Source organism: Theropithecus gelada, chromosome 19 (genome assembly GCF_003255815.1).
Source record: "Theropithecus gelada isolate Dixy chromosome 19, Tgel_1.0, whole genome shotgun sequence".
In the NCBI taxonomy this organism is placed as follows: domain Eukaryota; kingdom Metazoa; phylum Chordata; class Mammalia; order Primates; family Cercopithecidae; genus Theropithecus; species Theropithecus gelada.
Genome location: NC_037687.1, coordinates 33,279,276 through 33,307,022, shown reverse-complemented (window position 1 = coordinate 33,307,022; position 27,747 = coordinate 33,279,276). Strand labels below are relative to the sequence as shown.

The 27,747-nt window shown below is 48.0% G+C and overlaps 2 protein-coding genes across 4 annotated transcripts; one reads left to right on the top strand and one right to left on the bottom strand.

The window, feature by feature from the left end:
• Positions 1–3,954: 3,954 nt before the first annotated feature.
• On the top strand, positions 3,955–12,152 carry ZSCAN5B (zinc finger and SCAN domain containing 5B). 2 transcript variants are annotated; one of them, XM_025368624.1, is made up of 5 exons: positions 3,955–4,113; positions 8,466–8,851; positions 9,772–9,975; positions 10,865–11,015; positions 11,282–12,152. In XM_025368624.1, the coding sequence occupies exons 1-5, from the start codon at positions 3,981–3,983 to the stop codon at positions 12,019–12,021; spliced, it is 1,614 nt and encodes a 537-aa protein (XP_025224409.1). In that variant the 5' UTR covers positions 3,955–3,980; the 3' UTR covers positions 12,022–12,152. The 2 variants fall into 2 exon arrangements, with proteins under 2 accessions (XP_025224409.1, XP_025224411.1); XM_025368626.1 differs by lacking the exon at positions 3,955–4,113 and having other exon boundaries at positions 8,468–8,851; positions 11,279–12,152.
• A 1,763-nt stretch (positions 12,153–13,915) lies between these two features.
• Positions 13,916–27,023, bottom strand: GALP (galanin like peptide). Of its 2 annotated transcripts, XM_025368845.1 has the most exons (6): positions 26,984–27,023; positions 25,911–26,033; positions 21,175–21,223; positions 19,275–19,355; positions 16,987–17,064; positions 13,916–14,474 (listed from the first exon to the last, which is right to left on the bottom strand). In XM_025368845.1, the coding sequence occupies exons 2-6, from the start codon at positions 25,992–25,994 to the stop codon at positions 14,419–14,421; spliced, it is 348 nt and encodes a 115-aa protein (XP_025224630.1). In that variant the 5' UTR covers positions 25,995–26,033; positions 26,984–27,023; the 3' UTR covers positions 13,916–14,418. The 2 variants fall into 2 exon arrangements, with proteins under 2 accessions (XP_025224630.1, XP_025224632.1); XM_025368847.1 differs by lacking the exons at positions 13,916–14,474; positions 16,987–17,064; positions 21,175–21,223; positions 26,984–27,023 and having other exon boundaries at positions 19,293–19,355; positions 25,911–25,994.
• Positions 27,024–27,747: the final 724 nt, after the last annotated feature.

Sequence of the window (27,747 nt, the reverse complement as noted above, 5' to 3'; positions counted from 1 at the left end):
TGGAATGACAATTAAGTACACTTTATACTGATTCTGGTTTCAATCCTTGGGAAATCTTAAGCTGCTGAATTCCGGAAACTTCAAACTCCCTGTGACTAGCACCAGGGAATTATTACCTTCCTGATGTGTTGTTTTGAAGATGAAATAAGATTATCTTGGCCGGACGTGGGGGCTTATGCCTGTAATCCCAGCACTTTGGGATGCCACGGCAGGCGGATCACAAGGTCAGGAGTTCGAGACCAGCCTGACCAACATGGAGAAACCCCGTCTCTACTAAAAATACAAAATTAACCAGGCATGGTGGCACATGCCTGTAATCCCAGCTACTCGGGAGGCTGAGGCAGGAGAATCACTTGAACCCGGGAGGCAGAGGTTACGGTGAGCCGAGATCGCACCATTGCACTACAGCCTGAGCAACAAGAGTGAAACTCCGTCTCAAAAGCAAAAAAATAAAATAAATCAATCAACAAAACAAAACAAAACAAAACAAAAAAAGATTATGTCAGTAAAGTGCCCAATACAAGGTCATTTTGCCAAAAAGTTCTGACACTTATTTCCTGATGAATTTTCTCATACTTTGTGATTTTTCCTTGTTAATAATTTTTTTTCCTTGTTAATAATTGAGGCGTTGATAGTGAGTCAGAGTTCAGAATGGAGTTCTTTTTTTTTTTTTTTTTTTTTTTGAGACGGAGTCTCGCTCTGTCACCCAGGCTGGAGTGCAGTGGCGCGATCTCGGCTCACTGCTGCAAGCTCCGCCTCCCAGGTTCACGCCATTCTCCTGCCTCAGCCTCCGAGTAGCTGGGACTACAGGCGCCCGCCACCACGACCGGCTAGTTTTTTGTATTTTTAGTAGAGACGGGGTTTCACCATGTTAGCCAGGATGGTCTCGATCTCCTGACCTCGTGATCCGCCCGTCTCGGCCTCCCAAAGTGCTGGGATTACAGGCTTGAGCCACCGCGCCCGGCCAGAATGGAGTTCTTAAGTGGAATGAACTAGAATCTGCCTAAAACTACCATCTACCTACCCAATTCCCTCCAATCCTCTCTTCTTGAAACATGTCATGTTCCCATGAAGAATGTGTTTGGCGTTTTGGTAAGGATTGTGATGGGTCTGTAGATCTCTGTTAATACTGTGGTCATTTTCACAATATTAATTCTTCCGATTTACAAACATGGAATATCTTTCCATTTTTGTGCCCTCTTCATTTCCTCTCATCAATATTTTATAGTTTTTCTGGTAGCGGTCTCCTACCTCTGTGGGTGAATTTGTTTATTTATTTACTTATTTTTAGAGCCAAGATCTCACTGTGTCACCTTGGCTGGGTGCAATGCAAAACTCAGAGCTCACTGCAGCCTCGAACTCCTGGGCTCAAGAGATCTTCCTGCTCCAGCCTCCTGAGTATCTGCAGTTACAGGCAAGCACCACCATACTTGGTTAATTAACAAAGATTTTTTGTAAAGATGGGGGTATCGCTATGTTGCCCAGGCTGCTCTCCAATTCCTTGTCTCTATCCATCCTTGGGGACTAAGGTCACCATGCTGATGTTTACATATCCCTATACATAGTGTAATTATCACTACAGTAAAGCTAATTAATGTATTCATCAACTTACACAGTGACTATTTTCTTTTCATTATTTATTTATTTCCTTAATTCCTGGGTCAAGCAATCCTCTTGCCAGAGGTTGCAGTGAGCCAAGATTGCTCCACTGCACTCCAGCCTGGGCGACGGAATGAGACTCCATCTCAAAGAAGAAAAAAAAAAAAGCTATCAAAAGAAAGCCAGATGTGGCTTATGTCTGTAGTCTTACCTGCTAGGGAGGCAGAAGCAGGATTGCTTGAGCCCCAATAATTGAGAAATAAATACATAAATGATAAAAAGGAAAGAACATGGTATCTGTGTGAGATGATGGAGATGTTAACTAACTTGGTCCTGGCGACTGCATCACAATGTATACCTGTTTCCAAACTTCAGCTTGGTGACCTTCGTTAATAGTAATGTGTTGGGAAAATCTAAGCCAGAGCAAGGAACAAAGTGCATCCAATTCGGAAGGAGGAAGTCGAATTGTCTCTCTTTGCCAACAACATGATGTCATCTATAAAAACCCCTGAAACCTCCAGCAGTAAAACTCTTAGAATTGATAAACCAGTTCAGTAAAGTGGCTAGATACTAAGTCCATATGCAAAAATAAGTAGTGTTTTTATACACCAACAACGAACTAGTGGCAAAAAGAAAATCAAGAAAGCAATCTCATTTACAAGAGCAAAAGACACCCCCAAAACCTGGAAATAAATTTAACCAAAGAAGTGAACGATTTCCACAAGGAAAACTATTAAACGCTAATGAAAAATATTAAAGTGGACCCCAGAAAATGGGAAGACATGTTCATGGGGTGGAAGAATCAATATTGTGAAAAAGACCATAGTATTAATAGACATCTACAGATTCAATGCGATCCCTACCAAAATACAAACAATGTTCTTCACAGAAACACACCGTGAGTTTCCAGAGGGGAGGATTCGGGGGAATTGCATAGGCAGATGGTGGTTTAGGCAGCTCCCAGTGAATTCCAGTGAAAAATTCAATTTTTAACTCTAACTCATTGTCAACACCTCAGTGATCAAGAAGGAAAAATATCATAAAGTATGAGAAAATGCACCAGAAAATAATTGTTACAACTGTTTGGCAAAATGACCTTGTATTGAGCACTTTACTGACCCAGTCTCATTCCATCTTCGAAACAAATCAGGAAGGTTCTATTCACAAGAAGTTTGAAGTTCCCACAGTTAAGCGGCTTAAGATTTTCCAAGGATTTAATCCAGAATCAGTGTAAAATTGACAGCCCTCCCTTTTATCCTAAAGGTTAGATGAGGTTTCCTCTGAAATTAAAATGAATGAGTCACTACTTGAATGGATTAGTGTCATCCAATTGATGGTGCGAACTTCCCAAATTGTAAGCTAATCCTGCCTAACATTTACTTATCATTCCACATTAACTCCATGATCCACACAGTACAATTCACACCTACCGTTAAGGCTTTTCGTGTTTGAGAGCCATAACTGAGGGGGCTGAGAACTAGGGAACCCTAGTTCTTTTTTTTTTTTTTTTTTTTTTTGAGACGGAGTCTCGCTCTGTCGCCCGGGCTGGAGTGCAGTGGCCAGATCTCAGCTCACTGCAAGCTCCGCCTCCCGGGTTCACGCCATTCTCCTGCCTCAGCCTCCCGAGTAGCTGGGACTACAGACGCCCGCCACCTCGCCCGGCTAGTCTTTTTTTTTTTTTTTATTTTTTGGTAGAGACGGGGTTTCACCGTGTTAGCCAGGATGGTCTCGATCTCCTGATCTCGTGATCCGCCCGTCTTGGCCTCCCAAAGTGCTGGGATTACAGGCTTGAGCCACCGCGCCCGGCCTGGAACCCTAGTTCTATATAAGGCTGATATCAAATCAGTGATTTCGTCTAGTTTGAACAAAGCTTTCACATGTCAATTCCAAGATTTTGAAAAAAAAGAAAAAAGTAAAAAATATCACAAATATTCATTACGTATCAACAATGAGTGTCCACTATTTTCAATGTCTTGCAATTCGCATGTGAAAGCTTCTCTCAAATGAGATTAAAAATAAGATTAAATCACTGGTTTGGTATTAATCAACCAACTCTATTTTGAATTTTTCTTTCTTTTTTCTTTTTTTTTTTTTCCATTTTGTTTCAATAAGCTAATTCCACCGGCTCCTAACATGTTCTTTACTTGTTAGGATATTACTGTCTGTGGCATGAGGGGACCCAAAGTGGTTAACACGTGCGGATCTGTATTTTCTGAGGCCTCCAAATACCTCAGCAATATGACAGCTCAGTAGAGCGGGAAAACCTGTGTTCTTTGCACAGTAGGCATGTTTAATACATTAATTTCCTGTGGGCGGGGTTTCAGTGGCAAATGTAATCAACGCCGCTTACGTACAATGGACTCTATGGCCCTAAACCAATCATGGGGCGGCGCAGGGAACCGGAAACGGGGCCTCAGTCCCTCCGCTTCTGCATAAATAGACGCAGTTCAGCTCCAGGCCCGTTGGAGAGCGCATCCCAGAGCGAGGAGGTTGGCGGCGGAAGCCGGGAAGGAGGTAAGTGTCCAGCGGGCATATGTGTGTGGGGTTTAGGAGCTGGCGTGCGCGGGGGTTGGTTTCAGAAAGTTTGGGTGTATTTTCTCATGCATTTGCTCGGAGACTTTGTGCAGGCAGCGGGTCTCCTTTGCACCCCATGGTTAACTCTGACTCGTTATGCAATGCTTCTGTGAACTGGGAATAATTCTAACTTTCTCGGTCGGCGCGGTGGCGCATGCCTGTAATCCCAGCTACTCCGGAGGCCGAGGTTGGCACATCACGAGGTCAGGAGTTCAAGACCAGCCTGACCAACTTGGTGAAACCCGGATCCTACCAAAAATAAAAAAATTAGCCGGACGGTATGGCGGGCGCCTGTAATCCCCGCTACTCAGGAGGCTGAGTCGGGAGAATCGTTTGAACCTAGGAGGCAGAGGTTGCAGCGAGCCGAGGTCGTGCCGTTGCCTGGTCAACAAAGCAAAACTCTGTCTCAAAAAAACAAAAAGTAAAAGCAAGTAATAATATTAACTTTCTCATCATGGTTAGGTTTTGTTTCATTTTTCAGAAACGGGGTCTCGTTCATAGCCCAGGCTGGCCTGGAACTCCCAGGCTCAAGCTATCTGCCCTCCTCAGCCTCCAGCTAGCTGGGACTGCAGGAGCACACCACCACGCTGCCCGAGTGCATTTTTTATTGACTGTAGAGACGTGGTCTCACTACTTTGCCCAGGCTGGTCTCGAACTCCTCGGCTCCAGCAATCTGCCCGCCTCAGCCTCGATCTCCGCCTCCTGAGCAGGGGCGCTTAGGGAACCTGGTGGGAAAACCTCTTTAATTCCCAGAATTTCAGGCTGCCTTTTCTCTCTCGTAGCTGTCTGCTTTTTAATAATGTATCGATTTACTTAATAAATAAAACGAGATGGCCTCTAGGTGTGTCTCCCAGGCTGGAGCACAGGGGCACAATCACGGTTCACTGCTGGGCTCAGGTGATCCTGCCACCTCCGCCTCCCAGAGCGCTGGGGTGACAGGCGTGAGCCACCGCACCAGGCCTAATTTACTTTCAAATTGAGAAATATAAATCTATAATTGTGTATATGTCTGGTGCACAGCAAAGGGTGTTAAGGTGTGTATGCATTGTGCAATGGCTAAATCGAGCAAACTGCCATAGGCTCTACCTCACCGTCTTATCATTTTTGGATAACTCTTGAAATCAACTTCCTTAGCAATTTCCAAGTATACTGTACATTGCTGTGAACTATAGTCACCATGCTGTGCAGTAGACCTATTTAATGTTATTTTTATTATTTTATTTTTTTAAAAAAGCTGTAATGGCCGGGAGCTGTGGCTCACACCTGTAATCCCAGCACTTTGGGAGACTGAGGCATGGGGATCACTTGAGGTCAGGAGTTTGAAACCAGCCTGGCCAACATGGCGAGACCCCGTCTCTACTAAAAATACAAAAATTAGCCGAGAGTGGTGGCTCACGCCTGTAATCCGAGCTACTCGGGAGGCTGAGGCAGGAGAATCGCTTGAACCCAGGAGGCAGAGGTGGCAGTGAGCCCAGATCGGCCACTGCACTCCAGCCTGGGGGATAGAGCAAGACTCTATCTCAAATAAATAAATCAAACGAAATAAAGATAAAAATAATTTTAAGTAGGCCAGGTGTAGTGCCTCACACTTGTAATCCCAGAACTTTGGGAAGCAGAGGCAGGAGGATCATTTGGACCCTAGAGGTCAAGGCTGCAGCAAGCCAGGATTGTACCACTGCACTCCAGCCTGGGCAACAGAGTTTAAAAACCCCGACCCTACTAAAGGTAGTAGTTTAAAAACAAGTTTAAAAACAAAAATAGATAACTTTTAAAAAATCCACTTTTATTTTATGTTCGGTGGGTACCTGTGTGCAGATTCATTACATGAGTGTATTGAGTGATGCTGAGGTTTTGGGGATCACTGAAGCTGTTGCCCAGGATATGAGGATAGCACCCAATAGGTAGTCTTCCACCTTCTTGCCATCTATCACTCCAGAGTTTCAGTGTTTTGGATCCACGTCCTGATTTCCTTTCCTCTGTGTACATGCCTAGAAGTGTAATTGCTGGATCATGCAGTTGTTGTACTTTTAGTTTTCTGAGGAGCTTCTATACTGTCTCCCATATCGGCTGCACTGATTTACATCCCAGCACAAGGCGCAGAGGATCCCTTTCCTCTGAATCCTCACCCGTTCCATGTGTCTTTGGGAACAGCCCCTCTAGCAGGTGTGAGGGGTGCCTTGTGGTTTGGATTTGCGTGTCCCTGATGATGAGTGATGATGAGCACCTTTTCCTAGAACTGCTGGCCATTCACTTGTCTTCATCTGAGACGTCCACACAGGCTTCTTGCCCTCCTTCTAGTGGGTTATGTGTTTTCTTGCTTTGGAGTCGTTTGAGTTGCTTATATTTTGCATCAGAGCCTCTTGTGAGATGTGTGGCTTGTAAATATTGTCTCCTCCTCTGCTGATCGTCTCCCCCTCTCTGCCAATTGTCTCCCTGGCTGTCTGTCTGTTCTGCACTTGCTCAGAGTCCTTTCAGGAGGTGTGGGTTTTCCATCCTCCCGGCTTCCAGTGAGCTTTCCCGAGACCCTCCTGCCAGTTTTTTCTCCTCTCTGCAGAACTTCGGGTTACTTCCCCCACCTTTGGCTAGGAAAGCAGGGCTGCGTTCTCATAGCTGTAGAACTTGGATGATAATTGATACCTGGGGAGTATCACTCAGTGGCTCCTGCCTTTTGAAGCTACGTTTAGAACCAAATTGAAAAAGAAAAAAAAAAAAAAAAGTCGGGCTGTGCGTGGTGGAACACGCCTGTAATCCCAGCACTTTAGGAGGCCAAGGCATGGGAATCACCTGAGGTCAGGCATTTGAGACCAGCCTGTTCAACATGGCGAAACCCTGTCTCTACTAAAAATAAGAAAATTAGCTGGGCGGGGCCTGTAATCCCAGCTACTTGAGAGGCTGAAGAAGGAGAACCACAGGAACCCGCAGAGGTTGCAGTAAACTGAGATGGCACCACTGCCCTCCAGCCTGGGCAACAGAGTGAAACTCCATCTCAAAAAACATAAATAAAAGAATAAAATTTTAAAAAAAATCTAGGCCAGCTGCAATGCAGTCACACCTGTAATCCCCAAATTTTGGGAGGCCGAGGCCAGTGGATCGCTTGAGCCCAGAGTTTGAGACCAGCCTGGGCAACATGGCAAAACCATATTTTATTACAAAAAATAACCTATAAAAATTAGCCGGGCGTGGTGATGCGCTTGTAGTCCCAGCTACTCGGGAGGCTGATGTGGGAGCATCACTGGAGTCCAGGAGGTTGAGGCTGAGGGAACCATGGCTGCGAATTTCCTTCCAGCCTGGATGACAGAGCAAGACCCTGTCTCAAACAGAAAAAAGAAAAAATCTTTCTATGGTACGATCCCACTACCTGGAAATTTCGTAAGACTTTAATCCATTTTATGGAATGAGATAAGGAGTAGAGAAACTCCTACAGACAATAAACAGATTAGCGATGGCCAGGGGCTGGGGTGGGCGGGGCAGGAGGTAATTATTGATGAGGATGGCATTTCCTTTTGGGGTGATGCAATAATTCTGGAATTAGAAAGTGGTGACGGTTGCACAAAATAGTGTCTGTTCTTAAGTAAAAGTGATGAATTTTATAAATGTGTGTTTTACCAAAACAACATCATATCTTTGCAGGAGCTTAATTCTCATAGGATGTTTTACTGCCACCTCTTTCCTGCAGCAAATAAATATCCTGGGGTTATTTGTAGAATAATAGAAAACAGGTGCTGGGGACAATCGTAGGTTGTAACTATTAATATTTTTCTCTAGCTTTTTGCATAATTATGACTAAGGGCTTTGCCTTGGATCTTGTCTTGACGGGAAAACATAAAGAACTGACATTATTGTTACATCAGATTCTAGGAGCTTCACGTACATATCCGATTTAATTTACAATCAAGAACAATGTTGTTCCAGTTGAAAGGAAACCCAGTTCCACCTCTGCATAGTGATTCCCTAGAGATCAGAACCCAGGGGAGCATTCAGATTTTACCCCAGAACATGTAGTCAGGTGTAGACACTGGAAGAATAGAGTGGCTTCATTTCCACAGTGCTGAGTCCGATGCCAATGGACAAGTGGGGTCGGGGATTGGGATGAGGGATTTGGAAGGGAGGGATAGGTAGAGTAGAAAGTTAAAATGGTCGGGCTCCTATGTTTTTTTTTCCCTGCAGACTTCTGAACAAACCGTGAATCTATTACTGAGAAAAACCAGGGGCAGCCTGTGTAGCTAGGTCTCAAGTAGATACCGGCTACTGGAAGAGCTTGTTTAGAGGCGGATTGGAATATTCTCCAGTAGATATGGCTGCAAATTGCACACCCTCATGGGGTCAGAGAGAACCCTGCAACAGACCTAGGTCAGAGACTCCATGGTCTGTGGCATCCCCGGGAACTCAACTTGGAAATCACCGCAGGAACCCTGAGACTTGGCACCTGAACTTCAGGTTGTTCAGCTGCTCGGAGGATTCGGACCCCATCCAGGCTCTGAGGAAACTCACTGAGCTGTGCCATCTGTGGCTGAGGCCCGACCTCCACACCAAAGAGCAGATCCTGGACATGCTGGTGATGGAGCAGTTCATGATCTCCATGCCCCAGGAGCTCCAGGTCTTAGTCAAGGTGAACGACGTGCGGAGCTGCAAAGACCTGGAGGACCTGCTGCGAAATCACCGAAGACCCAAGAAATGGGTGAGTGGGACCCTCCTGATTGGTGCAGGGAATGGGTGCTGGGATGGGGGCCAAAGAAGTCTCCAGTCTCAAATATCAGCACAGTTAATATTGCAAATCCCTGGTCTAGGAGATGGACAGGCAGAGGGAATACAGGGACCCACACACTGTGTGAGGCCAACATGAGAGAAAGACATTGGTAAAAATATTACACCTGATGGAATGTAGGGAAGGAGGCATTAGAGTGAACTGAAGGGGGGCCCAGAAGTCCCATCCTGAGGCAGGGAAAGTGGTTGGTATCAGAGATGCAGGGATCTGTCTCCAGGTCCCCAAATGAGCCCCTAAGTTCTAACACAAGGTGAGCTGCCATTGGCCACTTGAGTTGTATTCACCCAGAATATTTCTCCTTGTCTTCTCTTTGGTTTAGAGACCCTTTCCTCCAAAGGATTCATATTTATGTACTTATCTAGAGAGACAAATATTGAGACAGGATTGCTGTGTCCACAGAGCTGATTCTGCATCAGGAAGGCAGATTTGAACATTTATTAGTCAAGTGTGAGCATTATGGCAGGACCCAGGGAATATGAGAGCTACTTTCTTTTTTTTTTTTTTTGAAACGGAGTCTCGCTCTGTCGCCCAGGCTGGAGTGCAGTGGCACAATCTCAGCTCACTACAACCTCCGTCTCCTGGGTTCACATCATTCTCCTGCCTCAGCCTCCCAAGTAGCTGGGATTATAGGCGCTCGCCACTACCCCCAGCTAATTTTTTGTATTTTTTAGTAGAGAGGGGGTTTCACCGTGTTAGCCAGGATGGTCACCTCATAATCCGCCCACCTCGGCCTCCTGAAGTGGTGGGATTACAGGTGTGAGCTATCGCGCCCAGCCATGAGAGCTACTTTCAAGTTCTCATAGTGAGTCTGATTGTCTTTTTTCCCTCTACAGTCTGTGGTCAACTTGCTCGGCAAAGAATATCTTATGCTGGACTCAGATGTCGAGATGGCTGAAGCCCCCGCCAGTGTCAGGGATGATCCGAGAGGCATGTCCAGCCAGCGGGCCTCCTCTGTGAACCAGATGCGTCCATGGAAAGGCCAGGCCCGCCGAGAGCTGCAGACCCTGCCCAGGGTCCCTGCACCGTCCAGGAGGCAGGTGAGTGTGTGAGGCCTTGGTGTCTGGGTGGAGGTGAGAGAAGGAACGGGAAGAAGTCGTGTGGCTGCTGGACTGATTGACAGATTTGGCACAGGACAAGATTAGAACCATTCCCCATGGACATGGTATATCCCCAGACATTCATTCCTGAGCCATCTCAGAGAGGGAAACCTCATCTACTTCTCCCTCCACCATGAGAGCTTTTAGCATTGAGGGTGGGGGGTAAGAAATGGTCTCAGTGAAGTGAGGGAGGCAGTTGGCACAGATGAATGAAGATCCCTTCCCCATAGCCAGTTACCTCAAAGACATTTCATGTAATAATTCAGCAAGGAACTCACTTTCTACAGATTGTCAATTTCTTAATTTGAGGAATATTTCTCAACTGGGGTGATTATACCTTTCCAGACACATGGCCATGTCTGGAGACGTTCTTGTTTGGCATTCTTGGGGGTGGTGGGGTGTTAGTAGCATCTAGAGGGTGGAGGCGGGGTCTCTGCTCTGCACAGGAGCGCCCCCTCCAGGAGGGTGATGCAGCCGCAATGCCAATGGTGCCACAGGTGAGGGGCCTCCACCTAGAGTCATGCTCCTTCCAGCCTCAGGGGCAGGGAGACGTTGGCACGGCAGGAAGAAATATGCTCAGAGAACCAAAGAGTGAAAACCACCAGGCACAGGAGCTGATTTAGAATATGGAGGGTGCAGATTAGGGACAGACTCAGACGTGAGGTGGTGATGTTTACGGGGGGTGAGGGGGTGGTCCACAGGAAGTCTGCACATATTTCCACACCTGTGTCATTAGAAGAGTCGGTGCATCCAATCAGAAGGGGACAGACATGTCCGTGCTTCCCCCGGTTTAGACACGGAGTCATTGCTCTTGGTTTTCCGTTGTCAGGAGGAGGACTTCCGACTGCCAAAGACTATTGTCATGAAAGGAGGTCCAAAGACTCTGAGACCCAAGCCGACCTTGGAGAAGGGTCTGAACGTAGACAGAAAGGAGAACCCAGGACTTACATCCCCAGAGCCTCAGCTTCCAAACGGTCCCAGTGAGTATGAAGACTTGGACCTGGAAATATTAGCCCCTCTCTTCTGGGGTGCAGGGCTGGGGGCCCAGCATTATCATGTCTGGGGAGTGGGCACTCAGCTGCCAAAGCCTCTCCACCCCCCACTCTCCAGAGACCTACGGTCCAACATCTTAGTCTTGAGGTTGAGGGGAAGTTGTCAGCCAAGGTCAGTGTTTGGTTGCAATGAGTTTGGTGTATTGAAAATGCGCTTTATTAACTGTTGTGTGTGGAATCCCTTCTTCCAGCAGATCTGGTGAGAGCAAAGGAGGGGAAGGAACCCCGGAAAAGAGCTTCTGTGGAAAATGTGGATGCCGACACACCTTCTGCCTGCGTTGTGGAGAGAGAAGCTTCGACTCACAGCGGGAACGGTGGAGAGCCTCTGAATCTGAGCAGTTCCAAACCAGACGCCACCTCCATTTCCCAGGAAGAGCCTCAAGGAGATGTCACACCTGTGGGCAACAGAGAATCCCCGGGACAAGCTGAGATCAATCCAGTTCATTCCCCGGGCCCTGCGAGCCCAGCCAGTCACCCCAATGGCCAAGAAGCCAAGGCCCTGCCGTCCATTGTGTGTGACGTGTGCAATAAATCGTTTAAGTATTTTTCCCAGCTAAGCATCCACAGGAGATCACACACAGGAGAGAGACCCTTTCAATGCGATCTCTGTTGGAAGCGCTTCTTGCAGCCCTCCGACCTCCGAGTTCACCAGCGAGTCCACACTGGCGAGAGGCCCTATTCGTGTGATGTCTGCCAAAAGCGGTTTGCCCACGAGTCCACCTTACAGGGCCACAAGAGGATCCACACCGGGGAGAAGCCGTTCAAATGTAAATACTGCAGCAAAGTTTTCAGCCACAAGGGGAACCTGAACGTTCACCAGCGCACTCACTCCGGAGAGAAGCCCTACGAATGTCCCAAGTGTCAAAAGTCCTTCCGTCAGCTGGGGACGTTCAAGCGTCACCTGAAAACACACCAGGAAACCACCTCCCAGTGATTCCAGAGTCAGGTCCACATCCTGCACCCCAAGAGACAGTGACTGATGATTTTTCTCCAATGTTACCAGAGGACATATACACATAAAGCACTTGGTAGGAATTGCCCAGATGTTTGAGTAAATATTTATCCTCCCCCGTGAGTTTTGTTTTCTGTTTGATTATGTCTCTTGCTTTCTTATAGATTTATCTTAGTGTCGGTTGCTGTTTGTCTCCCAATGAGAGCACAAGTCTTATCATTTTCCAATATCTTATAAGAAAAAACTGAGCACAGTAGCACACAAGCGTAATCCCAGCTACTGGGGAGGCTGAGGCAGGAGGATTACTTGAGTCCAAGGGTTTAAGTCCAGCCTGGGCAACATAGTGAGACTCCACTGCAACTCCACCTCCTGGGTTCAAATGTTCAAGTTCAAGCGATTCTCCTGCCTTAGCCTCCTGACTAGCTGGGATTACAGGCGCCCATCACCACGTCTGGCTAATTTCTATATTTTCAGTAGAGAGGGTTTTCACCATGTTGGCCAGGCTGACCTTGAACCCCTGACCTCAAGAGATCCACCCACCTCAGCCTCCCAAAGTGCTGGCATTACAGGTGTGAGCCACCATGCCTGACCTCCACCAGGAATTTATAATACTTATAAACTTAAATGATGCTAAAATATAGCTTCAAAATATGTAAAAAACAAAAAAAAAAGGATCTAAAACTAATGAACGAATGAACAGGAAACAGGTCAGATATCCAGAAATTAGAACTAAGGACCCTCTCATCAGGTAACTAAAGGAACTTAAAATTGTATTAGTCTTGATCAGGCTGCAGAAGCAATGGTAGGCCTGTGACCCACAAATGATCCCACGTGGGATACATGCCTAGTGGAAAGTAAACACCCACCAGTCCTGAGAAGCTTCAGATCAGAAAGGGATTGTGCAATGGAACTTCCCAAACCCTGGGAATCTGACCAATTCTCTAGGTTTCAGAACATCCTGAGACACACAAAGTTAAAAGATTCAGCATTATTGATTAAACCTTTGGAGCTGCTTATTTGCACATTGCTGATAATTTCAGCTGGCAGCTTAGTAACATAAGCTGGGCTCCTCCGACTGCCCTCTGAAGTCTCGCCCATGGAGTGGACGTACTACCCAGGACCCGTTCCAACTGGGACTCCAGATGGCTGTTTCCAGATCTTCCCAGCACTGCTGGATCTGGATGTAGGTATTCTCCCCGGTTTGGTTAATACATATGTATGTATTTCCCTTTCCCCTTTTCTCACGTTAGCGTTTGCTAAGTTAACCCTTATACTCTTCTGCAAAGTTTTGATCATTAAACTTTTCTTTTGGCCAGGCATGGTGACTCGCGCCTATAATCCCAGCACTTTGGCAGGCCGAGGTGGGCGGATCACCTGAGGTCTGGAGTTTGAGACCAGCCTGACCAACATGGAGAAACCCCATATATACTAAACATACAAAATTAGCCAGGCATGGTGGTGCACGCCTGTAATCCCACCTACTCGGGAGGCTGAGGCAGGAAAATTGCTTGAACCTGGGAGACGGAGGTTGCAGTGAGCTGAGATCGCACCATTGCACTCCAGCCTGGACAACAACAGTGAAACTCCCGTCTCAAAAAAACAAAAAAGCAAAACAAAACAAAAACTTTTCCTTTTACTGCATTTGAGTGTAACACTGTGGTTTCTTTGGCCTGTGAATTCTCAAACTCAAAACGAAAGTAAAACTTTCAGCAAAACAATAATCCAAAATGGACTGCCTCCAATAGGTTATATTTTCCCAGTCCCTCACCTGACTCTGTCATCCTGGATTTCCCAGTCCCACACCTGAGCCTATCACCCCGGATTCTGCTACCCCTAAAAAAATTCCCAGACTAATTAAAAGGGAAAAAATTGACTATTTGACAAGGAACATTTTGTTATCTCCATTCTGCTCCAAACTGCCTCTCCTCATTTTGAAGGAGACTCAGGTAGGTTGAATGAATATGGAAGAGTAAGTATGCACTTTGAAGAATCTTTTCAAATCAAGACACAGACTCTCAGACTTAAGAGGGTTATTTGTATTATTCAATAGCTCGTGTGAGAATTGGGACGATTCCAAAAGAACACAATTACTTTAAATGTGTTGCAGGAATATTCCCTGATTACCCCAGAACCTTCCAACTAGTCCTCGAATTACTATTAGTTTCATTAACGACACGTTATACTGACTCCAACGACGAATCAATAAAACCTAAGACACTCCAGAAGTTTTAGAGAATAATTCAAATGCTTTACAATGTCTTCATGAGACCTGGGTATTTAACTTCAGGATCTTAGTCTCAACACAGGGTACCTAGAAAGGGTTTCAAAGGGAACAGAAGGAGCTGGAGAAGAAGGATATGAATAGGGATTCAGAGACATCTATGACTTCAGGACATCTTCCTCCTTGGGAATTTTCTTGCTGAGCACGTCCAGATCTGTGGGAGAGAAAGAGGTAAACTTTGAATGGTTTTTCTCACTGTCACTCCCCAAACCAGGTTCTTGAGGTTGGGAATGAAAATGGGAAGGAAGAGCTCTTTAGTTCATCTAAGATCCAACAACCTTTCCTTTTCCCTCTCTCTTTTCTTTTCCCTTTTTTTTTTTTTTTTCTTTGAGATGGAGTCTCGCTCCATCTCCCAGGCTGGAGTGCAGTGGCGCAATCTCAGCTCACTGCAACCTCTGCCTCCCAGGTTCAAGCGATTCTCCTGTCTCAGCCTCCCTAGTAGCTGTGATTACAGGTGCGTGCCACCACGCCCGGCTAATTTTTGTATTTTTAGTAAAGGTGGGGTTTCACCACGTTGACCAGGATGGTCTCAAACTCCTGACCTCATGATCTGCATGCCTCGGCCTCCCAAAGTGCTTGGATTACAGGTGTGAGCCGCTGCACCCAGCTAATTTTTGTATTTTTAGTAGAGACAGGGTTTTACCATGTTGGCCAGGCTGGTCTCAAACTCCTGACCTTGTGATCTGCCCACCTTGGCCTCCCAACGTGCTGGGATTACAGGTGTGAGCCACTGCACCCAGCTAATTTTTGTATTTTTAGTAGAGATGGGGTTTCACCATGTTGGCCAGGCTGGTCTTGAACTCCTGACCTTAGGTAATCCGCCCACCACGGCCTCCCAAAGTGCTGGGATTACAGGCGTGAGCCACCGTGCCTGGCCTCTTCTCTCTACTTTCATCTGCCCACACATTTTCCCTTTCCGCCCCCATTTTAAGAAGGTACATGGTGGTGATGGGAGTTTTCAAGAGTCAGAATGTAATCGAGGAGGTGGCCGGGCGCGGTGGCTCAAGCCTGTAATCCCAGCACTTTGGGAGGCCGAGATGGGCAGATCACGAGGTCAGGAGATCGAGACCATCCTGGCTAACACGGTGAAACCCCGTCTCTACTAAAAATACAAAAAACTAGCCGGGCGAGGTGGCGGGCGCCTGTAGTCCCAGCTACTCGGGAGGCTAAGGCAGGAGAACGGCGTGAACCCGGGAGGCGGAGCTTGCAGTGAGCTGAGATCCGGCCACTGCACTCCAGCCTGGGCGACAGAGCGAGACTCGTCTCAAAAAAAAAAAAAAAAAAATGTAATCGAGGCGAGGATGGAAATTTGTGAATTCAGGGAGCGTATCACACCCAGCACGGTCCAATACATGCTTCTGAAATGAATTAGTGCCGTTGAAATAAGGACATAGCGTCTCCAAGAATTAGGTTAGGATTGAAGAAGGAGATGAGGGTTGGGGTGAACGTCCAACTAAAGGAAGGCAGGAAAAGCTGGGGTTTGGGCATCTGCTGAGTTCATGATCGGGTGTGAAGGTGGCAGCTGAAGGCTGTGTTTGGATAGTTTAATTAATTGATTTAACAAATATTTACCAAGTACTTACTATGCGTCATGCATTGTGCTGGGCAGTGAACAATACAAAGGTCCCAGGCGTGGTGGCTCACGTCTGTAATCCCAGCACTTTGGGAGGCCGAGGCGGGCAGATCACCTGAGGTCAGGAGTTCAAGACCAGCCTGGCTAACATGGCAAAACCCGGTCTCTACTAAAAATACAAAAATTAGCCAGGTGTGGTGGTGGGTGCCTATAATCCCAGCTACTCCAAAGGCTGAGGCAGGAGAATCGCTTGAACCTGGGAGGCGGAGGTTGCAGTGAGCCAAGATCACACCAGTTCATATCAGCCTGGGCAATAGAAAGAGACTCCTTAAAAAAAAAAAAAAAAGAATGAATGCTGGAAACAAAGATCTTATTTAGGAGAGAAGCTGATGTTAAAATTGAACCATGAGGCCAGGCGCGGTGGTTCATGCCTGTAATCCCAGCACTTTGGGAGGTCGAGGCAGGCAGATTACCTGAGGTCAGGAGTTCAGGACTAGCCTGGCCAACATGGTGAAACCCAGTCTCTACTAAAAATACAAAAATTAGCTGGCCATGGTGGCGGGTGCCTGTAGTCTCAGCTACTCAGGAGGCTGAGGCAGGAGAATCGCTTGAACCCAGAAGGTGGAGGTTGCAGTCTGCCGAGATCGCACCATTGCACTCCAACCTGGGCGACAAGAGCAAAACTCCATCTCAAATAAATAAATAAATAAATAAAATTGAACCAAAAGGTCAAAGTGAGGGGTTTGACGTCAATGTTGTAGCTGAGGCTAAGCTTAAGGGGGTGATACTGGGGGACATCAAGGTTGGGTGTGGGGTCCTAATTGCAAAAGTGCTAGATGCAGGCTGGGAAATGAGAGTTGGAGCATGACGTGGGATGGGCGGTGAAGGAATAGAGGTGAAAGGAGCGGTCGAGGCCAGGATGGGAATTCACCGTCGAGGCTGAGTGGTTGGGTAGGGGCTGTGGTTACAGGTGAGGAGGTCCCTCGTTTGTTCCAGTTTCGTCCCTTTCTTCCTTTACCCTCAAAGCTCTGCCTGCCACTTCCTTGCTCCCCCTCTCCTGTTGGTGTCTCTCTTCTGTGTTTCCTGGCTTTACCTCCAATCTCCGGTTTGGCAAACGTCTCCATCACGTTCCTCTTGGAGGGCTGCGGAGGGTGGGAATAGGGGAGCCCATCTAGAAACAAAGATACAACATTCACACAGATGTTCGTAGTTATAAGTGGCAGCTGAAGGATGAGAACACACAGACACAAAGACGGGAACAACAGACACTGGGTCCTTCCCCAGGGTGGAGTGGGGGGAGGAGGGAAAGGAGCAGGAAGAATAACGATTGGGGACTCGGCTTAGTACCTGGGTGATGAAATAATCTGTACAACAAACCCCGTGACACAAGTTTTCCTATATAACAAACCTGCACAGGCACCCCCGAACCTAAAATAAAAGTTTAAAAAATAAATAAGGCTGGGCGCAGTGGCTCATGCCTGTAATCCCAGCACTTTGGGAGGCTGAAGGGGGCAGATCTCCTGAGGTCAGGAGTTCGAGGCCAGCCTGGCCAACATGGTAAACCCCATCTCTACTACAAATACAAAAATGAGCCAGGCACGGTGGTGGGTGCCTGTAATCCCAGCTACTCGGGAGGCTGAGGCAGGAGAATCACTTGTACCTGGGAGGTGGAGGTTGCAGTGAGCTGAGATCGTACCATTGTACTCCAGCCTGGGTGACAGAGTAAGACTCCGTCTCAAAAAAATAAAATAAAATAAAATAAAATAAAGTAAAATAATGATGCCTTTATGACATTCAGCTTTAGAGCTTTATAGTATGCAACATGGTTTCACTTCCCTTATTCTTCTGGACACTTATGGCACTTCACGGTTCTCAGCCAGGAGTGGTTTTGCCCTGTGGTGATTTGGCCGTGTCTGGAGACATTTTTGATAGTCACAATTGGGAACAGGAGCCAGTCGCAGTGGTTCACACCTGTAATCCCAGCACTTTAGGAGGCCAAAGTGGGTGGATCACTTGAGGTCAGGAGTTCGAGACCAGCCTGGCCAACATGGTGAAACCCTGTCTCTACTAAAAATACAAAATTTAGCCAGCTATGGTGACACATGCCTGTAATCCCAGCTACTCAGGAGGCTGAGGCAGGAGAATCACTTGAACCCGGGAGGCGGAGGTTGCAGTGAGCCAAAACTGTGCCATTGCACTCCAGGCTGGGCGACAGAGAGAGACTGTCTCAAAGAAAAAAAAAACAAAAAAAAATTGGGAATAAGGAATGTGACTAGCGTGTAAAGAGTAGAACCCATGGGCGCTGCTAAACATCCTATGATGCACAGGAGTGACCCCCACACCAAAGAATTATCCAGCCCCCAGTGTCAGCTGTGCTAGAGTTGAGAAGCCATGCCCTAAATTCTCTTAGTTTCCCACGTTTGTCAGGAGACAAGGATGAGGAAGCTTAGCTGAGGTCACATGTCACATTCACATTGTGAACGTTCAACTGTCCAGACCCCTATGCACCTCCATGATTCTGTCCTTCGAGATGTAGAATGGGAAGCAGAGGGGAACCTCAGAAAGATTATTTGGTCACACGAGAAGACAAGATACGGGGATTAGGGATAAGCAAAGACATGGTGGACAGGAAGCTTGCAAGGATAAATATTGACTATAACAGCTGTGACCCATTTCATTTCTTTTCTTTTTTTTTTTTTCCTTTTTGAGATGGAGCCTCTGTTGCCCAGGCTGGAGTGCAGTGGCGCCATCTTAGCTCATCTCGGCTCACTGCAACCTCTGCCTCCCGGTTCAAGTGATTCTCCTGCCTCAGCCTCCGGAGTAGCTGGGATTACAGGCGCCTGCCACCACACCCAGCTGATACTTGTATTTTTAGTGCAGACGGGGTTTCACCATATTGGCCAGGCTGGTCTTGAACTCCTGACCTCAGGTGATTCACCTGCCTCGGCCTCCCAAAGTGCTGGGATGACAGGCGTGAGCCACCGCGCCCGGCTGACCCATTTCATTTCCACCATATGCCAGACACTTCTAGGAAATTCATGTGCATTTTCTCGCTGAGTCATACAACTAAATCATGAGATTATTCCATTTATGTCATTTCCGCGTGGAGGAATTTTGTGCGGTCCAATGCAAAGGGAAAATAAGGGGCCCGTGGTTCGGACAGGATTCAGAATCTTAACTTGGTAACAAAAGAACGTTAAACCAATCTGGGGCTCCAGGTGACGGCACAGAAGCTTGAAAGAAATGCATCACTTGCTCAGGGCTCCCCAAATAGTAAGCGGCAGGGGGAGGGCTGGAGTTCACATCTCCCAGTTTCCAAAGCCAGGAGAGAGCCGGCAGGGGAGGATGCGGGAGAAGACGTCTAACTCCCCGTTCACTCACCGATGGCCTTCCACAGGTCTAGGATCTCAAGGGCTGTCTCCCTCTTCCGGTCTTGGTCACCCATTTGGGGAAGGTGGAGGACTGGGTGGGGATGGAGAGAGCAAGACCAGGTGGTCGGGTAAGTAGAACTGAAATAACACATAATCCAGCAATTCAATAGCACGGCTCACTCAACACAGTCCCCCCACCAAGCCTGTCAGACCGGGTGCGTGTTGACCATCCCTACCTATCAGTGGGGAAATTGTGTAGCTGCAAGTGGAGTCACTTGCTCAAAATTACACTGTTGTTGCCAGGCGCGGTGGCTCAAGCCTATAATCCCAGCACTTTGGGGGACTGAGATGGGCGGATCACGAGGTCAGGAGATCGAGACCATCCTGGCTAACACGGTGAAACCCCGTCTCTACTAAAAATACAAAAAACTAGCCAGACGTGGTGATGTGCACCTGTAGTCCCAGCTACTCGGGAGGCTGAGGCAGGAGAATGGTGTGAACCCGGGAGGCGGAGCTTGCAGTGAGCCAAGATCGCACCACTGCACTCCAGCCTGGGCCACAGAGCGAGACTCCGTCTCAAAAAAATAATAATAATAATAATTACACTGCTGCTAATGGCAGGACTGGGGCTTGAACCCACCTAGGTCTGGGTCCACATCTCACGTTCATTTCTGTTCCTGCCACACTGTGTCTGGAGCCTGGGTTTCCCTAAATGAAGCTCAAACTGAAACCGACCTTGAGCACCGCAGGAATCTCGGTATTTTAGGGATGTAATGGTCACTGCGCAGCACATGGCCATGGGCACACCTAGTGCCCAGGGAAGATGCAAGTGGGGGGAATGGGGAGAGACAAATGGAGGAAAAGAGAAAAAAAGTTGCTGGGCACTGTGGCTCACGCCTGTAATCCCAGCAGTCTGGGAGGCTGAGGCGGGGGGATCACCTGAAGTCGGGAGTTCGAGACCAGTCTGACCAACATGGAGAAACCCCGTCTCTACTAAAAATACGAAAGTAGCCAGGGGTGCGTTGTGGCACAAGCGTGTAATCCCAGCTACTTGGGAGGATGAGGCAGGAGAATTGCTTGAACCCGGGAAGCAGAGGTTGCTATAAGCGGAGATTGGTGCCACTGCACTCCAGCCTAGATAACAAGAGCGAAACTCCGTTTCAAAAAAAAAAAAAAAAAGAGAGAGAGAAACAAAGAATAGCAGCTAATCGTTACACAGCACCCACTACACACCAGCTATTGTTCTATTAATAACTCAATCCTCACAACATTCTAGGATGTAAGGGCCATCATTACAACCACTGTCACAGATAAGAAAACTGAGGCATAGGGAGATCAAGGTTGCAGCCAGGTGCGGTGGCTCACGCCTGTAATCCCAGCACTTTGGGAGGCCGAAAGCAAGTGGATCACCTGAGGTCAGGAGTTCGAGACCAGACTGGCCAACATGGTGAAACCCCGTCTCTACTAAAACTGCAAAAATTAGCCGGGCACGGTGGTGGGCACCTGTAATCCCAGCTACTCAGGAGACTGAGTTCAATCGCTTGAACTATGCAGGAGGCAGAAGTTGCAGTCAGTCGAGATTGCACCATTGCACTCCAGCCTGGCAACACAGCGAGACTCTGTTAAAAAAAAAGAGAGAGAGAGAGAGAGAGAGAGACAGCGAGAGAGAGATCAAGGTTGCAAACCAAGCAAGGGGCAGAGCTGGGATTTGGGCCCAAGGCTTTGGCTCCAGAGTCCACACACCCATCACTCTGCTTAGACACCCTCCAGACAGATCTGCAAATAAATCCATGGGCCTCTGTGAATGTGGGTGAGGGTCTTCACCAGTCACAAACTCACTGCCGGCAGCAACCAGGCAGACTCAGGCAGACTCAGGCCAGGGATGGAGAGCTGAGTGCAGCCTCACTCACCGGGACCCAGAAGGTAGCCAGCACTATTGAGGGTCCAGCCTCCTCGTCCCTGGAGAGAGATGTAGAAATCAACACTCAAGCAGACAGAAAGGACGGCAGGCGTCCCACAGGTCCGGGTGACGTGGTTCATCCTACCACTTTCCCACTAGGCTGTGGAGCAGGTTCATTTTAATCCCCATTTCACCGATGAGGAAATTGAGGACTTCTTAAGACAAAACCACTTTGCCTGGAAAGAAAGCTCAAAAGGTTCTGCTGTGAGAGGAGAAAGGTGATTACTAGGGGCTGGGGGAAAGGAGAAAAGGGGAATTGTTCCTCAACAAGTATAATTTCAGTTATGCAAGACGAAGAAGTCCTAGATATCTATGGCATGACGTGCCTACAGCCAGCAATACGGTGTTGTGCACTTCAAAGATATGTTAAGCCCGGGCTTGTAATCCCAGCATTTGGGGAGGCCAAAGCAGAAGGATGGCTTGAGAACAGGAGTTCGAGGCCAGTCTGGGCAACATGGAGAAACCCTCTCCTCTACAAAAAATACAAAAATTAGGCCAGATGTGGTGACTCTCTCCTGTATTCGCAGCACTTTGGGAGGCTGAGGTGGGCGGATCACCTGAGGTCAGGAGTTCGAGACCAGCCTGGCAAACCCCCTCTCTACTAAAAATAAAAAAAATATTAGCTGGGCGTAATCCAGCTACTTGGGAGGCTAAGGCAGGAGAACCGCTTGAATCCAGGAGATGGAGGTTGCAGTGAGCAGGGATTGCACCCCGTACTCCAGCCTGGGCAACAGAGTGAGACTCTGTCTCAACAAAACAAAACAAAACAAAACAAAAAATACAAAAATTAGCCAGGCATGGTGGCACGCACCTGTAGGTGAAAGGATCACTTGAGCCCAGGAGTTTGAGGCTACAGTGAGCTATGATTTCACCCCTGCACTCCAGCCTGGGTGACAGAGCAAGACCCTGTCTCAATACACAAGTAAATAAAAATATGAAGATGGATCTCATGACAAGGGTTCTTACTAAAACACACACCGACACACACACAAGAACACCTGGGCATTTCTGGAGGCAGTGATGGATATGTTCAGTACCCTGGCTGTGGTGATAGTTTCACCAGTGTACGCATAGCTCCAAACTCATCAAGATGTATACATTAAATGTGTGCATTTTATGCATATTAATTATAGCATAATAAAGCCTTAAAGAAGCACCACGGTAAATTCTTTACCTGTGGAGGATATGGTCACAGGCCATCAAGTCCCTTTGAGGATGATAATGCCTGACATTGTGGGCTTACCCTACGCCAGCATCTGTTCTAAGCAGGACTGGCTACCGAATTTGTGGGGCCCAGTGCAAAGAGAAAATATGGGGCCCATTGTTCAAAAAGGATTCAGAATTTCAAGCTGGTGACAACAGAACATTCAACCAAGCTCGGGCCCCAGGGAGCGGCACAGGTTGCGCAACCACGAAGCCAGCTCTAGTTTCAAGCTCTTGATATATTTATTTAACGAATCCTCCCAACAACCCTAGTAGGTAAACTTATATTAGCTTCATTAGAAAGAGGCTCTTCCTCCAACAACCCTAGTAGGTAAACTTGTTATTAGCTTCATTAGAAAGAGGCTCTTGGCCGGGCGCGGGGGCTCACGCCTGTAATCCCAGCACTTTGGGAGGCCGAGGCAGGCAGATCATGAGGTCAGGAGATCGAGACCATCCTGGCTAACACGGTGAAACCCCGTCTCTACTGAAAATGCAAAAAATTAGCCAGGCGTGGTGGTGGGTGCCTGTAGTCCCAGCTACTCGGGAGGCTGAGGCAGGAGAATGGCGTGAACCCAGGAGGCAGAGCTTGCAGTGAGCTGAGATCATGCCACTGCACTCCAGCCTGGGTGACAGAACTAGACTCCGTCTCAAAAAAAAGAAAAAAAAAAAAAGAAAAAGAAAAAAAGAAAGAGCCTATTGAGGCCTGGAAAGATTCGGCAAATTGCACCAAATTGCAACACACTAAGAAGCACAGCTGGGACTCAAACCCAGGCAGACTTCAGACTCTTTTTTTTTTTTTCGAGATGGAGTCTTGCGTCTCACTCTGTCACCCAGACTGGAGTGCAGTGGTGTGATCTTGGCTCACTGCAACCTCTGCCTCCTGGGTTCGAGCAATTCTCCTGCCTCAGCCTCCCGAGCAGCTGGGCTTACAGGCACCTGACACCAGGCCCAGCTAATTTTTGTATTTTAAATAGAGACAGGGTTTCGCCATGTTGGCCAGGCTGGTCTCAAACTCCTGACCTCAGGTGATCCGCCTGCCTCGGCCTCCCAAAGTGCTGGGATGACAGGCGTGAGCCACCATGTCCGGCTGGTAGACTCCGGACTCTTAAGGAGGATGTGCACTGAATGTTTAAGCCACAGTGTTCCACTCTGTAAGATGGGAAGTAGCAAAATAGAACCAACTGCAAAGGGTTGTGCGGTAGAATCAGCTAATTCACATCAAGCGTTTCACACAACACCCAAGCACCGAGAAAACCCTCCACACCTATTAGCTCTTGTCAAAACTCCTCGGACATCCCTATGGGATGGATTCCGTTATCCCTTAGTTATATAGAAAAAAAGGAGGCTCAAAGAAACGCTTATCCCTTAGTTATATAGGAAAACAGGAGGCTCAAAGAAACAAATAGGTGGCTCAAGGGCCAAGCCAGCACCTGGAGGAGAGCTGCTATGTCAACTCAGGGCAGCTGAATGTCAAGCCGTAGTCCTCTTTTTTGTTGTTGTTGTTGTTGTTGTTAGCATTTCTTTTCTTTTCTTTCTTTCTTTCTTTTTTTTTTTTTTTGGCTTTTTTGGTTTTTTGTTTTTGTTTCTGTTTGAGGCAGGGTCTTGCTCTTTCGCCCAGGCTGGAGTACAGTGGCACCATCTCAGCTCATTGCAACCTCAGCCTCCTGGGTTCAAGCAATTCTCATGCCTCAGCCTCCCACGTAGCTGGGATTACAGTCACGCAAGACCATACCCAGCTAACTTTTTTTTTTTTTTTTAAGAGATGAAGGTTCTCACTATGTTGCCCAGGCTGTACACTATGTTGCCCAGGTTGGTCTCGAACTCCTGAGCTCAAGCAATTCTCTAATCTTGGTCTCTCAAAGTACTGGGATTACAGGAGTGAGCCATTGGGCCTGGCCTCTTTTTTTTTTTTTTTTTTAATTGACAGAGAAAAACTGCATTTTAAATACAAGCATGGTGCACAACATGTGTGGAAATATGGCTACATTGCCGAGTGACTCCATCAAGCTAATTACCCTCTGCATTACGTCATGTGCTTAGCTTTCTTGTGGTGAGAACACTTAACATCCATCTACTCTCTTAGCAATTTTCAAGTTAATAACGTTGTTATTAACAACAGCCACCAGGCTGTACCAGAGATCTCCCTTATTCCCCCTGTCTAACTGAAACTGTGTATCCCTGGACCAACATCTCTTAATTATTTAATCCTCTTGGCTAAATAATGAGAGCTGCCTGCCATCTGAGTTAGCTGTTAACTCTCACAGTGCTGGAATTGGACAAAGAAGATCCACTCAGAGACCAGAGAGGTTAGGCAATGTGCCTGAAATCACGCAGCTAGAAAGCCACAGATCCCAAATTTCAAACTCAACCCAGGCTCTATAGCCCGTGCTGTGGAGGTGTGCGATCAGAGGTTTTCAAAGTGTCGTCCCAGACTGCGTGCCATGGCCGACACCTGTAATCCCAGTACTTTGGGAGGCCAAGGCGGGTGGATCATTTGAAGCCAGGAGGTCAGGAGTTCAAGATCAGCCTAGCCAACATAGCGAAACTCCATCTCTTCTCCTTCTTCTTTTTTTTTGAAACGGAGTCTCGCTCGGTCACACAGGCTAGTGTGCAGTGGCACAATCTCAGCTCACTGCAACCTCCGCCTGCCAGGTTCAAGCGATTCTCCTGCCTCAGCCTCCCGAGTAGCTGGAACTACAGGTGCCCGCCGCCACACCCAGCTAATTTTTGTATTTTTAGTAGAGGTGGGGTTTCACCATGTTGGCCAGAATGGTCTTGATCTCCTGACCCCGTGATCCACCCACCTCGGCCTCCCAAAGTGCTGGGAATATAGGCATGAGCCACTGCGCCTGGCCCATCTCTTCTAAAAGTACAAAAATTAGCCAGTTGTGGTGGCAGGCACCTGTAGTCCCAGCTACTCGAGAGGCCAAGGCAAGAGAATAGTTTGAACCTCGGAGGTGGAGGTTGCAGTGAGCCGAGATCACGCCACTGCACTCCAGCCTGGGCGACAGAGGCAAGACTGAGACTCTGTCTCAAACAAGCAAACAAACAAAAAACCAACAACGACAACCAGGTGTGGTCCCAGGACCAGCTCCTACCCTAGACTCACCCAATCAGAAACCCTGGGGATGGGTCCAGGTATTACTTTCAGCCTCCTTCCAGCTAATTCTCACACAGGCTGAAAAACAGGCGTGAAAGGCACCCACCTCTGAAGGCATATTTTTGCATCTCTGAGCAATGCTCATCATGAGGAGGTTTTAGCTTTGGGCACCCTGAACCCTGACTCTGTATTTTTCACCCATACTCTGCTCTATCCCCACAGCCAAGATGAGGTCGGTGTCTGACTTTCTCCTCATATTTTCAGGACTTGAGCTTCTTCCCCAGGAACCCCTGACGCAAGCCAGGAGCATTTTTTAAAACTCTTCCCAGAGGGCAAGGGATTTGGGGACGCCGTTGTTTCCGAGGAACTTAGGGAGGCGTTACCTGGTGGGCAGGCGCGGATGCTGGAGTCTCTGCCAGGCTCAGCAAGAGGACGAGGAGGAGGACCAGGGGGACGGAGGGAGCCATCGAAGGCAGGACGACAGATGCCTACAGCTGCGGAACACGCTGCAAGGAGAGAGCAGCCAGTCATTTTCTGAAGCAGGAGGCCAGGTGCATTTCCGACAAGGACAGAGGAATTTATTTTTTAGCTTTATGGAGGCATCATTGAGATACAAAAGTGGTGCATATTTAATGCACACATCTCGAGGAGTCTGGGCGTGTGCAAGCAACCATAATACCATTGCCGCAACCAAGGAACTAAAACCTATTCATCACCTCCAGAAATTGCCCTGTGCTCTTCAATGATTTTCTTTCGGGTAGAGCCCTTCACCTGCCATCTCTCCTACTTTACTGTTTTTTGTTTGTTTTGTTTTTGTTTTTGTTTGTTTGTTTAATGGAGTTTCTCTCTTGTTTGCTTGTTTGTTTGTTTGTTTAATGGAGTTTCTCTCTTGTTGTCCAGGCTGGAGTGCAATGGCACGATCTCGGCTCACTGCAACCTCTGCCTCCTGGGTTCAAGCGATTCTCCTGCCTCAGCCTCCAGAGGAGCTGGGATTACAGGCACCCGTCACCATGCCCAGCTAATATTTGTATTATTAGTAGAGACGGGGTTTCACCATATTGGCCAGGCTGGTTTCGAACTCCTGATCTCAAGTGATCCGCCCGCCTTGGCCTCCCAAACTGCTGGGATTACAGGCATGGGCCACCACCTGTAATCAACAGAGTGAGACTCTGTCCCAAAAAAAAAAAAAAAAAAAAGAGAATTCCAGGGGAATTAACCCTCTACTTGCCCCATCATCGGATTGAACCCGCCTGGTCCTCCAGTACCCATGCCTTCTGCCCCACTGCCTCCACCACTCCATCTTCGAACCTTTCCGTCCCCTTACCTGTCCCTCACCTTTTCCCTGCCACCAATGCCTGGGTTTCTTCTGTTATTGTCATCCCTTCGTGCCCCCCATCACTCTCCCAGGAGCCCCTCACTCCCTCCAGCCCTTGGCCCTTCTGGCCTAGGCTCTCACCTCGGTGCAGCTGGCAGCTCTCTGCAGCTCTCTCTGGCTCTGGGCTCCAGTGCCTGGACTCTTTCACGCCCCCTGAGCTTTTATGCCTTCTGAGGAGACAATAGAAGGGAGGGGGGAAAGGGAGGGGATTGGAAGAAGGGAGGGAGAGGGAGTGAAGTGGATGGAGGTGGGGGAACAGTCATCCACTCTAGGGGCTTTCAAAAGCTGGTCTGAGGTCAAAACAGACACCTCATCGCGGGAAATGCGGCTGTGCCTTGGTTTCCCCTGGTAGACCCTGCTCTTCCCCCTGCTTCTGTGCCCCTTTATCTTCCAGCTGTCATGTTCCAGGCTTTGCAGCTGTTCGAGGGCTCCCTCCCTCCCTCTCTGCCCTTGGTGTGTGTCTTCCTCAGTTGTCTCCACCTGCCACTGGCGTCTCGGTAGCCCTGTCCCCTCTGCCCCCATCAATCCCTGCAAGCCTCGGCAGCTCCCTCGCTGAGCTGCACTTCTGTCTTGCGCGGTAGACCCTGTTTATTTGTTTACTTGTGAATTGTCTATCTCCCCACCCCCCACCTACCGCCCCTGGCTAGAGGAGACCCCATGAGGGGTGTCAACTGTGTCTCGTTAATGGCTGCATCCCTAGCCCAGAAGCTCTCAACTAGGAGTGGATGCCGCCCCAGCCTCACCCCAGGACATTTGATCAAGTCTGGAGACATTTTTGTTTGCTCTTTTTTTTTTTTTTTTTTTTTTTGAGACGGAGTCTCGTTCTGTCGCCCAGGCTGGAGTGC